The 15,881-nt window shown below is 32.1% G+C and overlaps 1 protein-coding gene across 1 annotated transcript; it reads left to right on the plus strand.

Moving 5' to 3' along the window:
• The first annotated feature begins 1,978 nt into the window (after positions 1-1,978).
• LOC125053961 (cytosolic 10-formyltetrahydrofolate dehydrogenase) lies at positions 1,979-14,403 on the plus strand. Its single transcript, XM_047655596.1, has 15 exons — positions 1,979-2,115; positions 2,209-2,350; positions 2,928-3,025; positions 6,285-6,421; positions 7,037-7,188; positions 7,413-7,531; positions 8,254-8,502; positions 8,810-9,414; positions 9,672-9,999; positions 10,827-10,989; positions 11,768-11,886; positions 12,612-12,809; positions 13,074-13,246; positions 13,827-14,026; positions 14,260-14,403. Exons 1-15 carry the CDS (start codon positions 2,089-2,091, stop codon positions 14,313-14,315), a joined length of 2,766 nt encoding a protein of 921 aa, XP_047511552.1. The 5' UTR covers positions 1,979-2,088; the 3' UTR covers positions 14,316-14,403.
• Positions 14,404-15,881: the final 1,478 nt, after the last annotated feature.

Consider the following 15,881-nt stretch of genomic DNA (forward strand, 5'->3'; position numbering starts at 1 on the left):
ATTTTATGGACGAACAATTTTTATAGTCAACGCAGTGACATATTTAAAATTAAATGGTGCGTGTACTTATGTACGCGCGTAAGAAGTTATACTTCTTTGGCTTTCTTTATTTTTTTTAAATAATCTATATATATAAAAATGAAACCCGTTTTCCGTTGTCACGACATAACATGAAAACGGTTTGACCGATTTGTCTGATTTTTTTTATAATATACCTTGAAGTACGAAGATGGTTCGTACGGAGAAAAATTAAAATAAAATTGAGTGAATCAGTCTAAAAACAACACTTTTCTATATTCCCATACAAAATATTCGTAATAATACTTAAAAGTGAATTTGAACTATAACACCATAGCATAAAGTTCAAGTGTTAGTGGAGGGGTTCCGGGAAGGTAAATTTTTATTTTTTGACATAATGTATTTGTTGTCTTATCAATTTTCTTTTTTTATCTTACTAGCTAGACCGGTGTCCCGAATAGCAGAATAAGTATTTTAAACAAATAAAGAATCGACTGTTAGGCGGTACGATGTTCGCCAGGCCAGCTAGTTAATAATAAATATTTAGCGTTAATAATTTAACAATATTTAATATTTAGTATATTATTCAATTATTAATTAATATTAATAATTATTATTATTTATTATTTTATTATATTATTAATTCAATTTAATAACTAGGTATGTCTCATAACCTTTTAACTACGTAACAAGAGGTCTTTGTGAAAAAGCATTACTAAATTTCTTTGAAAAACAATTAAAACTCCTATATTTGTTTAAAAGGTAAATGACAAATGTCATTATAATCATTCAAAATTCTTGGCATACGAACTTCACGCATATTCTATTTCTTTTTACTTGTAGATTGTCTTATTCCTATCTCGCTCGCGCACGCTATAATCACACTCCCAATTTTGTGTCACAGGTGCGCCGCATCGTAAAATTTCACTCTCATAAATTTTTCATAACGCGCCTAAAGAAGTATAACTTCAAAAACACAGTGCTGTGTGAATAATAGACAATAATTCGGTAATTTTAATTTTGTTAAGAAGACAATTTAATAAACAACTATGTCACATAGATTTGTCATTAAAAAACCCAAAATATGCAATTATGGTTATGGTTATAATTTTGTAATCGCTAATATAGGAAGTACCTAGCATACTTTGCACGTAGGTTAATAACTTAGAAAATTGGCCTTTATCAAGTTAACGACTTTGCGAGTCGAGTCCCCGTTCATAATGATAGGCCGGCTTTCTTGAACTATTTAAACTCATTCGATGAACGGCACAGAACCGCTTCGAACTGGTTATATGTCATATTTTAGTTTTTATTTATTCGGAATTGACCGCTTTGCAAATTAGGGTTAAGAAACCGGAATATTTTTGTTGATAAAAGGTTTGATAGGGGCAGGGGTAAATTCCCTTTCACAAAACTTATAATGGAATAGTAGTATGGCATATGTAGGTATTTTGAGTTTATACTAAAATGTACATGAATACACTATATATTACGGAATTAGTGTTATGTATAATAACATTTAATGAAGTAATGTAAATATATTATTACAATAAATACTTATACAGTAATATAAGTAAATGTAAATTTAGATTTTCCTTTTTTTATATTGATGTTCATAAGTGTACTTATAAAAAAAATTTTTAATTTGATTTCAAATAATCTGACATAGCACCGATGAACTTATAAATATAGATTGGCACACCTAGGTCTTCAATTAGTTTCAATAACTATACACAGTTGTAATTGAATTGAAAAGACTCGTAAAATATTATAATATTTACTTGACTTATCTTGTATGAAATATTTAAATACCAGCGCAGGATCGGGCTAATTTTAGACGTTTGGGGGTTTTTTAATCCGATTAAAAATTTAACTGTTTACAGTCTTCAAGTTCATGGTTCACCGTAAATCTATCAAATGTTTCGGATGACAATCAAAACAATGACGAAATACCAAAGTCAAGGACGCAATGAACCTACAATTATTCCTTTATAAAGGAACGAGATCATAACTTCGTGTTAGTTTGACCACAGTCGTAAACGCGGTCGGGCGAAGATTACCTACTCAAAGATGCCACCCGTTGCTGTGCCTAATGAGGTAATACTCGATTTAAATTATATTTTTGTGAATTCTATTTTATAACCAACCAGCTATCATTTTTTGTTGTTTTTTTATTTTTTTTATTTTTAGGCGCCAAAAAAATCGCTTCGGATTGCAATTATCGGACAGAGTACGTTCGCGGCGGAAGTTTTTAAATTGCTTATAAAGGATGGACACCAAGTCGTCGGTGTATTCACTGTCTTAGATAAAGGAAACAGAGAGGATCCTTTGGGTAAGCATTTTTAATCTAAACAAATGTTTAAGTTACCTCCACTTTAATGTCAAACGTCAAATATTTTTTTTGCTATTTGAGTCCCAAACATTGTTGATCTGTTGATAAATTTAGCTTATTTCAGGATTACAATTATTTAAGTAATAATCAGCAGACATTCATTAAAATGTAGGGCAACTATAATAAGCAAAAGTTTAATTATTAATAGTAATGCTGATAATATACAAAGTATAAATTAGATCAAATAGTATTTCCTGAAATTTAGATTACATGTCTTGCGATAATATTTAACCTCAATAATATACATTGAAATATAATAAATGTTTGTATTATTTGCTGAGAATTTTTACGTTTTCCATGTTTTTTTATATAAAATAACATACACTTGACAAAATTTGTACATCAAAACATAACAGTGAATTATAAATTAAACGGTACCGAAAACAACTTATTTAGTCAAAATATAACATTTAACTACGGTGGTAAATATAAGAATTTGTGTTAACAGGCAAGGGCTATCCATTGATAATTTTAGGATATAATTTTTGTATAATTATTCAAATAAAATTCTTTTCAGCAACCATCGCGTCACAAAATGGAATACCAGTGTTTAAATACAAGAGTTGGAGAATCAAAGGCAAAGTTATACCGGAAGTTCTAGAAGAATACAAATCCGTAAGTTTTTACTCTTTAACTTACGTTCATTTACTTAATCTGTGGAGAAAATGTTATTTAATTTTGTTCCTTACCGGAATAAAATTTCGACCATCGGTGTGCACTGTATTTAAAATCTAACGCTGGTATCTATTTATATATCTTTTTGTGTACTAACATTTGACATTTTCCTATGCAAACGGCGTATTTTAATTTAATAATTTCGATTTCATTCTGGTATTTGCATACAATTTTTATGCTCATTTATTATGAGGCATTATTTATACCGTCAATACAGAGTTAATATGCGTTAATGATATGAGAATAGAAAAAAAAAACCGAGAAAACTAAACGTGCTAATTTAAATCTTACCTTTAATGATTTCTTATGATAATAATATTCGTTTATAGACGATCTTGGATCTCATTATTCAGAATATTTGCAAATGATTTATTACATATATATTACTCGTAGTACTAGGAATGCAATTTACATTCTTAAGTTTTTATACGGAAATGCATATTGTGTGTCACAATATTGTACAACCAATTACCTTGTGAATACTTATAACAATTTTAATTCGGCTTCGGTCAAAATTTATATTAATTAGAATGAATTTAACGTTTAAAATGTACATAATATTTTAAAAATGATTTTATTACTAAAACAAGAACAAGAGTTTACGAACTTTAAAAGATACAAGTACCACGTACTAGGTGATAACCCATACTTATCAGACAGCTCGATGCGTGACAGTTTAACTGATATCAACTTACCTCTTATGGACTCCCAGTAATCAATTAATTTAACAGATGTAAAGTAAAGCTGTCAACAATTTAAGATTGGATTTTTTTTTGTGCGTCTGTTAGTGTGTGCGTCAGATATTGAATATCTGTTATTCTAGATTTAGATGAATCCTTATGGTATTTTTTATCTATATATATAAAAATGAAACCCGTTTTCCGTTGTCACGACATAACATGAAAACGGCTTGACCGATTTGTCAGATTTTTGTTTTATAATATTCCTTGAACTACGATACGAGGATGGTTCTTCGGAAAGAAATTTTAAAAAAAATTGAGTGAAAACGTCTAAAAACAACACTTTTCTACAAAATATTCGTAATAATATTTAAAGGCAATTTGAACTTTAATACCATATAAAGTTCAAGTGTTAGTGGAGGGGTTCCGGGAAGGTAAATTTTTACTTTTTGACATAATGTATTTGTTGTCTTATCAACTTTCTTTTTTTTACCTTACTAGCTAGACCGGTGTCCCGAATAGCAGAATAAGTATTTAAAAAAAATAAAGAATCGACTGTTAGGCGGTACGATGTTCGCCAGGCCAGCTAGTTAATAATAAAAGAGGAAACATATTTTTTTTAGTGCTTTCTTAATTCGTTCTTTAAGGAAATAACGTACTGTCATTTACATTGTTTAATTAAACATATTTCATATTTACGATCAAGCAGTATTTACAATTTTCTTAACCTACATAATTAAAATTATTAAAAATAAAATCAAAACAAGTTTTAAAAAGATCCCTGTGGCATTGTACCTTTAACGCTGGCATCATTTCCTCGCTGTATTGCGATACTTATTCGTTGAGCCAGGAAAGTACCAGCTCTGAGGTCCCCGGTACTATCTACCAGACGCCAACTTAAATCTTTAATAAGCGCCTGTGCACTTGAACCCCACGGCCATAAAAACGTACTGTTATTTGTATAAATTTAGAATAATAGTCTCCGTGAATAACATTTTTAAGAATTTACTAGCTAAATGACATTTTGTACCTTGTATAAAGTTCGATATATGTTCGTGGTTCCATATACCCAAGCCAAGCCCAAGTTTCGTTAACATTTATTGTGCTATTAAATATTTTGGTATAGTTCGCTCAAAAGGTAATTTAATTAATTTATTTAATCTCTTTATTACCAACGTTACAGAATAGTTTAGAGCAATTTGAAGTTAACTTTATGGTTTTTTTCAATAAGGTCGTATATCAAAAAACTATAACTATAAGAGCAAAATTTTAAACAATATTTTTTGGAATTTCTTTAGAGTATATTTACCAAATCACTTAGAAGATGTTTTCTATTTATCTTCGCAAGAATTTGTGTATTGTGTAACCAATAGTTTATGTAATGTCGTGTGTTTACATTTACCATTATAACTCTAATAAGTTTAAGAATACTGATTTGTTAGATAAATGTCGCTAAAGCATATTAGTTAAGTATTACAGAAAAAACATTCTTCCGTGTTTTTTAAATTAATTTTCTTTTTTATGTCCTCCTCGTTTTGTTTCCTTTGTGTAAAAAAGGAACAAATTACAAGACGCTAGTCTGAAAAGGTTTGACTAACATCGGAATAATACAAATAGTCAAAAATTAAGTGGCAGCTAGGTGAGGGGTACCAGGTTCGATTCCCGGTTTGAGGGCAAGTTTTAATTTAATTTAAATTTGTCCTCGGCCTTTGGGAGGGTTGTGCGGTACCGGGCGAGTGCTTAAACCGTACGGTCGAATTTCTAAGGCAAGCACTGAGTATGCTACCTAAGAAAGGAGACTGTAAAGGTTTAGAACGTAGCAATACGTTCTAGGCCGAGGATGGCAATTACAATATATAATAATCTTATAAAAATCTTATACTTGACGCTGGCTAATGCACAAACCGTGCCAGGCCTAAAAAAAAAAATAGTCAAAACAAATTTCGTTCTCCTTAATTTGATTCTAAGAGCTTAACTTCTACAAACACATAAAATTATCTTTACATTAGAAAAGATTGAAGAAACCTCCGTAACTAGAACACGGGTAAAGACTTTCATCCAATTAGATTTGTGGTGCAGGATTAATGAGAGAATTCAATCATGCATAACAATGATTTGCATTTAGTTATATAATACTAATTGTTGTATAATAAGCATATATATATATATATATATATATATATATATATGTAGTTTCAATTTGCCGTAGACATGCTCTAAATAAATAACGACTTCATCAGCATTACTTTGCACTTTTTATTAAATCATATAATTATTGTCTGAATATATATACACAACCTAACCTTTTCCATGAACAAGTGACGCCAAACTGTGCGTAAAGAGAGCGCGTATGCTGAAACGACAAATACGACGAAAAATACGCTCGTCTGTGATCACCCTTAATGTAGAAACAATATAAGTTAGATGTAAGCTAACATACTTAAAAGTCATTCATGATATGATTTATTCTACGATTCAGCAATTTTGTTTTTTTCACTTGTAATTTTTTTTATTTCCAGGTACAAGCAGATTTGAACGTGCTACCATTCTGCACCCAATTTATCCCCATGGAAGTGATTCTCTACCCCCAGTACCAAAGTATTTGCTACCACCCCAGTATCCTCCCGAGACATAGAGGAGCGTCATCCGTGAATTGGTAAGTGGACTTAGTTAGGATTAAAAACATTTATTTAGTCTTACAATGATATACAGTCAAACCTGAGTAAGTGACAACTGGGTAAGTGAGAAAACTCTATTAATGAGAGTATTTACCGGGTTACCATGAAACCTGCATAAGTGACAGTCATTTTTCACGCGTGAACCTCTATGAGTGAGATTGATACGTTCCTATAAGCAGTTGAACGCGTTTACTTTTGCTATTAACACATTCTTACATTTTGAAGGACTCTTATTTAATTCAAACCAAATATGCATCTGTTATTGTTTTTTTAGTTTTATAGACCTCTATATGTGAGACAGAATCCTTCTGTAAATCTGCAAGCTAGAAACTCGTGTTAGTGAGAAACCTCTATTAGAGAAAAAGAGGTCGCGCTCCCTTGAGCTCTCACTTACCCAGGTTTGACTGTTTTAAAAAACTTTACAAATCTGATAGAAAATTAAAAAGAGTACATATACTTTAATAGTGTCTTTATGTTCAGAAAGAACAACAATGAACGTTTAATCCATGAAGAACATATTAACACAAGTTATTTCCTAATTTTTAACGCTATTTATTCAAATCACCTTGATTTTAATATTTGTATTTATTTAGGACCCTTATAGAAGGCGACACAACCTGTGGTCTTTCCATATTCTGGGCGGATGACGGTTTAGATACAGGACCAATTTTACTGCAAAAAAGTTTTCCGTGCACTATTGATGACACCGTTGATACAATTTATAATAAATACTTATATCCCGAAGGTAAGTTTCCATAAATCAGTCATTAAAATTGATATGGTAAAGGTATGGTGGAGTTCCAAAAGTCGATTCAGAGCTAAAAATAATTATTTTAAGTTTTAAGTGTCTAGCCCAAACATCATTACGAGGTACAGGATTTCATTCAGAACATCTGTCAGTTCTCTATGCATTCTTTTTTTATACTTTTAAAATCATTGTTATATTACTAATAATATTGTTTTTTACAGGGATTAAGGCTTTATCTGAATCGGTGAATATGGTAGCAAATGGTACAGCACCTAAAATTAATCAAACAGAGGAGGGAGCTACTTATGATCCAGCATTATTTAAGGCGGAGACGCATCAGGTACCATTTTATAAATGTTGCTATGCCACGCTAAATTAGTTCCAAATAAAGCATAATCCTTAAACATACAGACTGGTAAACATATATAAATTTGCTGGGTTTATGAAGCCAGATTTAATTATTTCATCAGCTTCCGAACTATATAAAAAAGGGTGCGTGTACTTATGTACGCGCGTAAGAAGTTATACTTCTTTGGCATTATTAAAAATAGTTTTTGATTGCATGCAAATAATTAATTACAATTAAATAATCAAAGACTGGAAAAGGAGTCATTAAAGTCAATAAAGTTCAGTTTACATTTGAAAAATTAAATAAATAAATATTTAATAATATTATATTTATTATTATTTTCTTATATTAATTAGTATTGATTTAAATATTAAATTTAAATCACTTCTGATTATAATTCAGACGCACATATAAAATTCGCACATGTATAAAGTGAACAGAGGCGGCGTGCGTGCCTACATGCGCCACTAACTTCATTCTGTTAATTTTGTGTCACGGTGCACGCGCATCGTGAAATTTCACTCTCATCAATTTTTCATAACACGCCTAAAGAAGTATAACTTCAAAAACAACTAAACTTTAATTTATTACTTATTTATTTATTTTTATTTTTGTTCTCCAAAATAAAGTAACATTAAACTAAAGTATACTTAAAGAATTGGTCCTTGAGGCAGCTACCTTTTTAACTAAGCAGTTTAACAATCATATTACAGATCGATTGGTCCAAAGGTGGTTTAGCCCTACACAACTTCATCAGAGGACTTGATTCGTCTCCAGGAGCTACCACTTTCATTAAACCACAAACCGAAGACAGTGAAAATATTGAGATTAAGTTTTTTGGATCTGCTCTATGGGAAGGCGAATATGAAGCAGAGGGAGACGTTATTATTATACCTGGATTAAATAAACCGGCTGTGATACATGACGGTGGTTTGCTGATTACAGCAAATGATGGTGTAAAGGTATGTAGAATTGATAGTTGATGTCATGTGTAGATATATCCACTGTTTAACTTTATAATTTAGTATTTTGAGAGCATTACGCGTGGAGGAGTTTTTGAGCTGTTGATATAGAAGGTGTCTTTCTAATAATTAGTACCCATGTCAAATTGGTTGAAGTGCGTATTAGTTATATGCTTAATTAATAGCAAATAAAAGTAGAGACAATAGAAGTGACTTAATTTTCTTAGGTAACGGTAACATAAGTTAAGTCTATGTATTAATTTAACGTAACGGTTATAGAACCTGAAGCATTCGTTTAATTTTTCAGTTAAATATACAAAGATTAAAAGTTAACGGAAAAATGATCAACGCGCAAAATTTCTACAAAGCTAATGAAAACAAAGTATCACTAGAGTTAACTGACGAAGAAAAGCAATTCGTTGAGAACGCTAGAAATATTTGGAAAGCAATACTTAGAATCGACATAGACAATGACACGGATTTCTTCGACTCGGGAGCGGGTTCCATGGATGTTGTTAGATTAGTAGAAGAAATCAAAGACTTAGTTAATGTAGAACTACAAAACGAAGATATTTATATGAACACAACATTTGAAGAATTTTACACGATAGCTATTTTAAAAGCAAGAGGAGATTCGAGTAATCAAGAAATTAAGTACGAAGGTGTTGAGATGGAAGTTAACAAAATGAAAATAAAATTCGCAACACAATTGTTCATTGATGGACAGTTTGTTGATTCTGATAGTGGAAAGACGTTAACATTGATTAATCCAAGTGACGAGTCAGTTATATGCAAAGTGCAGAGCGCGTCCAAAAATGATGTTGATAAAGCTGTAAACGCTGCTAAAAAGGCATTTGAAGAAGGAGAATGGTCGAAAATCAGCGCCAGGGAACGTGGACAAATTTTATTCAAGTAAGTAAACACTTATAATTTTCTTTCTTTCTTTTTTGTTGCTCTGTAAAAAGTCTTTAAGGATTTATCAATTTTATTTTATAGCTATGCAAAATTAATTAAAATTCAACAGAATGTAATAAAACTACCAAAACGCATGTAACAGCTATTTATTGAGTTTCATATTAAACAGCTTAGAGACGTGAAAATAACCCGAAAATAAACATATTATGTTCCGACAGAATACACTTAAATCTAAAACTATTAATAATTTTCAGGTTAGCAGACCTTATGGAGCAACATAAAGAAGAACTAGCCACTATAGAATCGATCGACTCAGGCGCAGTATACACGTTAGCTCTCAAGACTCACGTGGGAATGTCCATCGAAACCTGGAGATATTTCGCTGGATGGTGTGACAAAATTCAAGGGTCTACTATCCCCATTAATCATGCCAGACCCAATAGAAATTTGACTTTAACGAAGAAGGAACCAATAGGTGTCTGTGCGCTTATCACCCCATGGAATTACCCGCTCATGATGCTTTCGTGGAAAATGGCAGCATGCTTGGCGGCTGGCAACACTGTTGTTATGAAGCCTGCAGCGGTAAGTTTTGTTGTAATTTTATTGTTTCCATTCTTAAAAGAGGTCGTGATTTTTAATTTGCAAACGGTTTTATATTGCTATTATAAATTCTATCTTTTTTATATACTCAAACTTACCTGATTTACGTTACAATATTACTTTATTTTAGGCGTGTCTCAGCCAAATGGCTTAAGCGTGAGCCCCTAAACTCATGCTTTTCAAAAAATTGGATTTTTGATTTAATCCTTTTTTTCAACATAATTGTTAAAACTTTGTTTTGTTCAGTGTGTAATGCTCAGTCCTGTGGGTGGTGGGTCCACTGAAAATCAGTCTGGCTGGTGAAAGCAACCCAAAGCTGAGTTGGGCCCATTTTTTTATTAAAATGATGGTGTTTGTTTTTCTTTTTTATATATATACAGTCAAAACCGTTTACGACGTCATCGTTTGGAACAACATACCGGTTACATTGACCAAAATTTAAGTTCCCAGCTGAATTCTGTGTATTAGGTACTTAATACCAACGTCATCAGCTGTTACGACTATAGCTTTTTATGACCAAATATGAGTAGTCTCTTCGATGTCGTTATAACAGATTTTGACTGTATGTGTTTTAATTCTATCTTTCGAATGACGGCGTTGCTACAGTGATGGCAAACATTGTCAGGAAATCGGCCTAGAAGTAGTAGTAGTGTGTGTAGACATGAAAAACTAGTCCCTACTTGTCTATAAACTAAAATTAGTAACAAGACTCACGTAGTGTTGTTGCACCCTTAGATTATTATTATCATTACTTCGTGAAAACTAAATCGAATGCATATTATAATAAGTATGTACATTATTTTCTCCAGGTTTGTCCACTCACCGCTCTAAAATTCGCTGAACTATGCGTACGCGCCGGCGTGCCGCGTGGTGTAGTGAATATTCTCCCAGGAAGTGGCACGGTCTCTGGTCAGGCTCTGGCTGACCATCCACTTGTTAGAAAACTCGGGTTCACTGGCAGTACTGAAATTGGTAAGTGCATAGGGTATCTTTTGATTTAACGGACTCCGTGACGTACGTTACGTAAGCACATTTACTGCAATTTATCCCCCCCCCCCTTCCTCTTATCAGCAAAAGTAAGCAAAGCTCATAATAATAATAATAATAGATACATGTATTAACTTTTTGTAGGAATCCTCGAAAATGCATTTCGTTATCTAGCATAGACAATGTGTAAGTAATATGTGTACAAAAGTAAATAATTACTGTTGACGTAAACTCCAAATAAGAAAATCAAAGACCCCCTCCCCCCTATAGAGGATCCTATAATAATCCTATAATCATATCCCTAATTGGATTCCCGCCGAAACAATTAATATTTCTGGTTAATTAAATCAACTGAGAAATATGTCTGCCCTATGCAGTTGTATGTAAATAATTAAGAGGTCCCTCTGAACTGGACACACTTAATATCCAAGAGCATTTTTAAGTAGCAGTAAATTTCGATTGCTTCGTAAGTTTCTATATATTGCAGTTTTCCATATGTTGCGAGTACATGCCGCTCCGCTAAAGGATAAAAAGTCTTCCCTTCTTTTCATGTTTATTTATTTATAGGAAGAAAGATTTTTAGAAAGGCACAAAATGTGTGCCCTCAATTATAGGTGCGGACGGCAGGCACAAACAGAATTTAAAAAAACCGCCGGGAGTCAAGTGCTCACAGAATGCCTTTCCTAGAGTTGTAGAAAATATAAAAATTACATTAAAAGGACAGATAATAACAATTGTGTTTTATAAATGACATATATTTCAGGTCAAACGATAATGAAATCCTGCGCAGCGTCCAATATGAAAAAGGTGTCGTTAGAGCTGGGTGGAAAGTCACCGCTCGTGATATTTGAAGACTGTGACATGGAAAAGGCTGTTAGGAATGTGAGTATCTTCTTTCGGAGACCTTTTACTGACGTATCGCATTTGAAATGCTGTACTTGACTAAAGTAAGAGTGACCGTGATTTAATGGAAATGTATTGACACATTTAACATGCCTCAAAATGTACAATAACTGTACGGGATATTGAAAAAAAAAACAAAACTATGTCAGTCCCAAGCATGGATGGGGATTTCTTTCTCGCTTTTTGAAGTTATACTTCTTTTGGCGCGTTAGGGGAAAATGATGACAGTTAATTTTTACAATGCTCGCGCACACCATCACAAAAAACTTACACCCTGAAGTTAGCTATATTAACATTTTAGTTTTTTTCTATTGTTAGTGTCGTTTTTTCTACAAACGTAGAATACATTTTTTTTAAAGATTTTTATCTTATTACGCCAAAGAAGTATAACTTCTAACGCGTGTACATACCTAATTACACACACATTTTTTTAATTGTTACTATTACAAAAAAGTTTTTGGCAGCATTGCGAAAACTTTACGAAATGTTGTTTGCGTTGTTATAAATTATTTCTTTATTCCTTATTTTTCCTCCTGAATTCCTCCAATCTTCGACTCTCCTACTGCACAACAAAACATCCCGCTTAAAGTGATTGTGGTTGTGGGCCCAGCACGGGCCCAGCACGCATCCACTACGTGCTAAAAATAATTTATAACAATAACCTAATAAATAACACAGAATAACAAATGTATTCATATTCTTAGGGTATGGCATCAGTATTCTTCAACAAAGGCGAAAATTGCATAGCAGCCGGTCGTCTATTTGTAGAGGAGTCCATACACGATGAGTTTGTTAGAAGAGTTGTAGTAGAAACTAAAAAGATGAGCATCGGGGACCCACTTAATAGAGGAACAGCCCATGGCCCCCAAAACCACAAGGCACATATGGATAAATTGATTAAGGTAATACAAATAAAAGTTCTGCTTTGATTCTTGAATTATTTCTGCTAAACGTTTTGAATATAAACACAATAGTTCCTCAACGTAACGCCCTAATTTAGAGTGACATTTAACGAGATTTTAGATGGTTCCCGTATGTCAAAAACGTCAATTTTGACATTCGCGAGCCATTGTTCGCGCTAAGATTCTGATACTTGGCTGAGATGAGACATTTCTATAATTATTGGTTCATGTTTGTAAAAATAAGTTTGTTAAAATCTATTTCAGTTCTGTGAACGAGGCGTAAAAGAGGGCGCTAAATTAGTATACGGCGGTAATAGAGTAGACCGACCAGGCTACTTCTTTGAACCAACAATCTTTACTAATGTCACAGATGACATGTGGATAGCGAAAGAGGAGTCGTTCGGGCCCATTATGATTATTAGCAAGTTTAATAGCAAGTAAGTAGCGTGCGGCTTATTCAACGGAAAACATTATAGACAAATGTTGACTGAATTTAACGTTGATCGTTTATACGATATGACCGGTCTTGGTAAAGGTGTAGCGTTAACTGAGGCTACAATGAGTACTATGATAGTATGATATCGTAACCTGAATCGCGCTGAAGTTATTCCGACCGCTAAAGATATATATAGATCGACCTTAGCCACTAAATCTTACGGCTAGTCACTCGTTAGACTGGTAAAAAATCCTCCATTTAAGTCAGAGGATAAGCAGTACCTTCCTTCCTTCGCAAATCGTTAGCCAAAATATAAAGTGGTCTTTTTTTATAGAACAGGCAAACGGGCAGGAGGCTAACCTGATGTTAAGATGTTAAGCCGCCCATGGACACTCAATGCCAGAGGACTCGCGAGTGCGTTGCCGGCCTTTTCATTTTAAAATTAATTTTCTTGTCAATTCTACGGTTTAGCCATGACATATAAACGAAACAAATCTTCTTCAAATCTTAAAGATATTATGTATTTTTGATAGCATTTCAGTATTATAAACAGAAAAATGTATGTCTTGTTATCTTTTCAGAAACATGGACGAAGTTATTCGTAGAGCAAATGACACAGAGTATGGTCTGGCTAGTGGTGTATTTACAAAAGACGTCTCCAGAGCTCTGCAGTTCGCAGAAAAAATAGACGCTGGAACAGTTTTTATTAACACCTATAATAAGACAGATGTGGCTGCACCCTTCGGCGGTTTTAAACAATCCGGATTTGGAAAGGATCTCGGTAAGTTAGGACTATGGAACCAACTATAATAATTAACGAAATAAATCATATCCTTTTTAACATCTCTTATTTAAAAGTAAGAAAATTCTAAAGAAATAATTCATGTTTACCAATGAAAATACTAGGTTCAAGAACTGTCAAATAAATGTCTATGAAGTTTGACATTTATGGTAATGCTTGAGAATCGAGCAAGTGTTGAAATACGTATTAATTTTATTACTTTTGTGTTTCAGGTCAGGATGCTTTGAACGAATACCTCAAGACGAAAACTGTTACTATAGAATATTAGGATGTCTTAGAATTAAAATAGTTTTAAAACAACATTATAATGTAAATTTATTTATAAGTTATGTGAAATAAAACCAAAAATAATTTTATTTAAAACCGCCTTTTTACTTTGGTAAATACTTTCTCATCATTCTACTCGTATTTAGATAACTTAGGTACAAATAAATAATTGTAATTTTTGACAAATATTTTAGAATATTTAATAAAAAATCACGATCTTAGCGTGGAAAAGCGTCGAGCATGATTAGACAAATAAACTTAATACTATCTGAAATAGAGCAACGCAATAATTTAAGCAGACACACTTTGTGACAAGCGAGACCTAGGGCCTATTCACTTTTGGACAGGCGTGTGTGCCTTCTAGGGATGTGACATTCTCCATAAAAAAAAATCGATTTTTCATTAATCGATTATTTTTTTAAGCATGAAAAATCGATTAATAAATAATCGATTTTTTTTATTAATCGATTTTTTTCCTAATTTTTGAATTAATTTCTAAATAAACACCCTAAATATTTTATTTTTCATGGTTTTTTTAATTAAAAAAAACAATAGAAGTTAACTTTTAAGAATAATAGAAATTAACTTAATCTCGTTTTGATAGATTTTAGGTGAAATTTGATAAATGCTGAGTGCATGTCTTTTCAGAAGCACATTGCAGTATTTTTGTTGTCTTTTTAATTGTATGTAGTCCTATGCTGCTGAATAAATTTATTTTACTTTTAAATTATAGTGTTCCATTCAAACTTGAGTTTTTGTAAAATTAACTTTTCAAATATAAAAATCGCGTAAAAAAAATCGATGTTTATTTTTTAAAAAATCGATTAAAATGGATTTTTTTAATAATCGATTATTTTTTTAAAAATCCATAAAGAAATTTGTCAGGCGTAAAAGAGGGAGGAGGGGAATATCATTCGCATAACAACATAATTAGTTATTTAATATATAAAACAATGACAAGTCAAACGAAACCTGTGGGCTCTAATTAATATCATCGTTTTATTTAAACAACTTTAGATCCTAGATTAATATAGATTTTAGTACTGTTAAACAGAAAATATTGTGAGTTTTAATTCTGCTAAGAATTTGCTTTAATTAAATTAAATTTCGTCAACGTACAACGTCACGTTTTTACGTGTTAATTATTATATATTATTCTGAATTTACACAAATGCACAATACTTTGATCAAAAACAGTTTCCAACGAAATTCAACTTCAAGACAGTATTAGGATTAGACAGACGAAGAAATATTAAGATTGGATAAGTGGAGAAGTCATTAGTGCAATTCACTTTAGAAACCAATTATGGGCTGAACTGAAAAAAGATCCTACAAATATAGTTTTACACTAGCACTTCCTCAAAGTCTTAACTCTGAACTATCTAACTTTAATCCATGCACAACACTTGAAATCACTAATATAATAAAAACACTTAACACGAATTGTAGTACTGGAATAGATGGGATCAATACTAAAACAATAAAATGTGTAATTGATCATATTTCTGAATATCTCTCGATCTGCTTTAATAAGCTGCTGCATAAAGGTGAATTTCCGGATTCTCTT

This window comes from Pieris napi, chromosome 11 (genome assembly GCF_905475465.1).
Source record: "Pieris napi chromosome 11, ilPieNapi1.2, whole genome shotgun sequence".
Lineage (NCBI taxonomy): Eukaryota > Metazoa > Arthropoda > Insecta > Lepidoptera > Pieridae > Pieris > Pieris napi.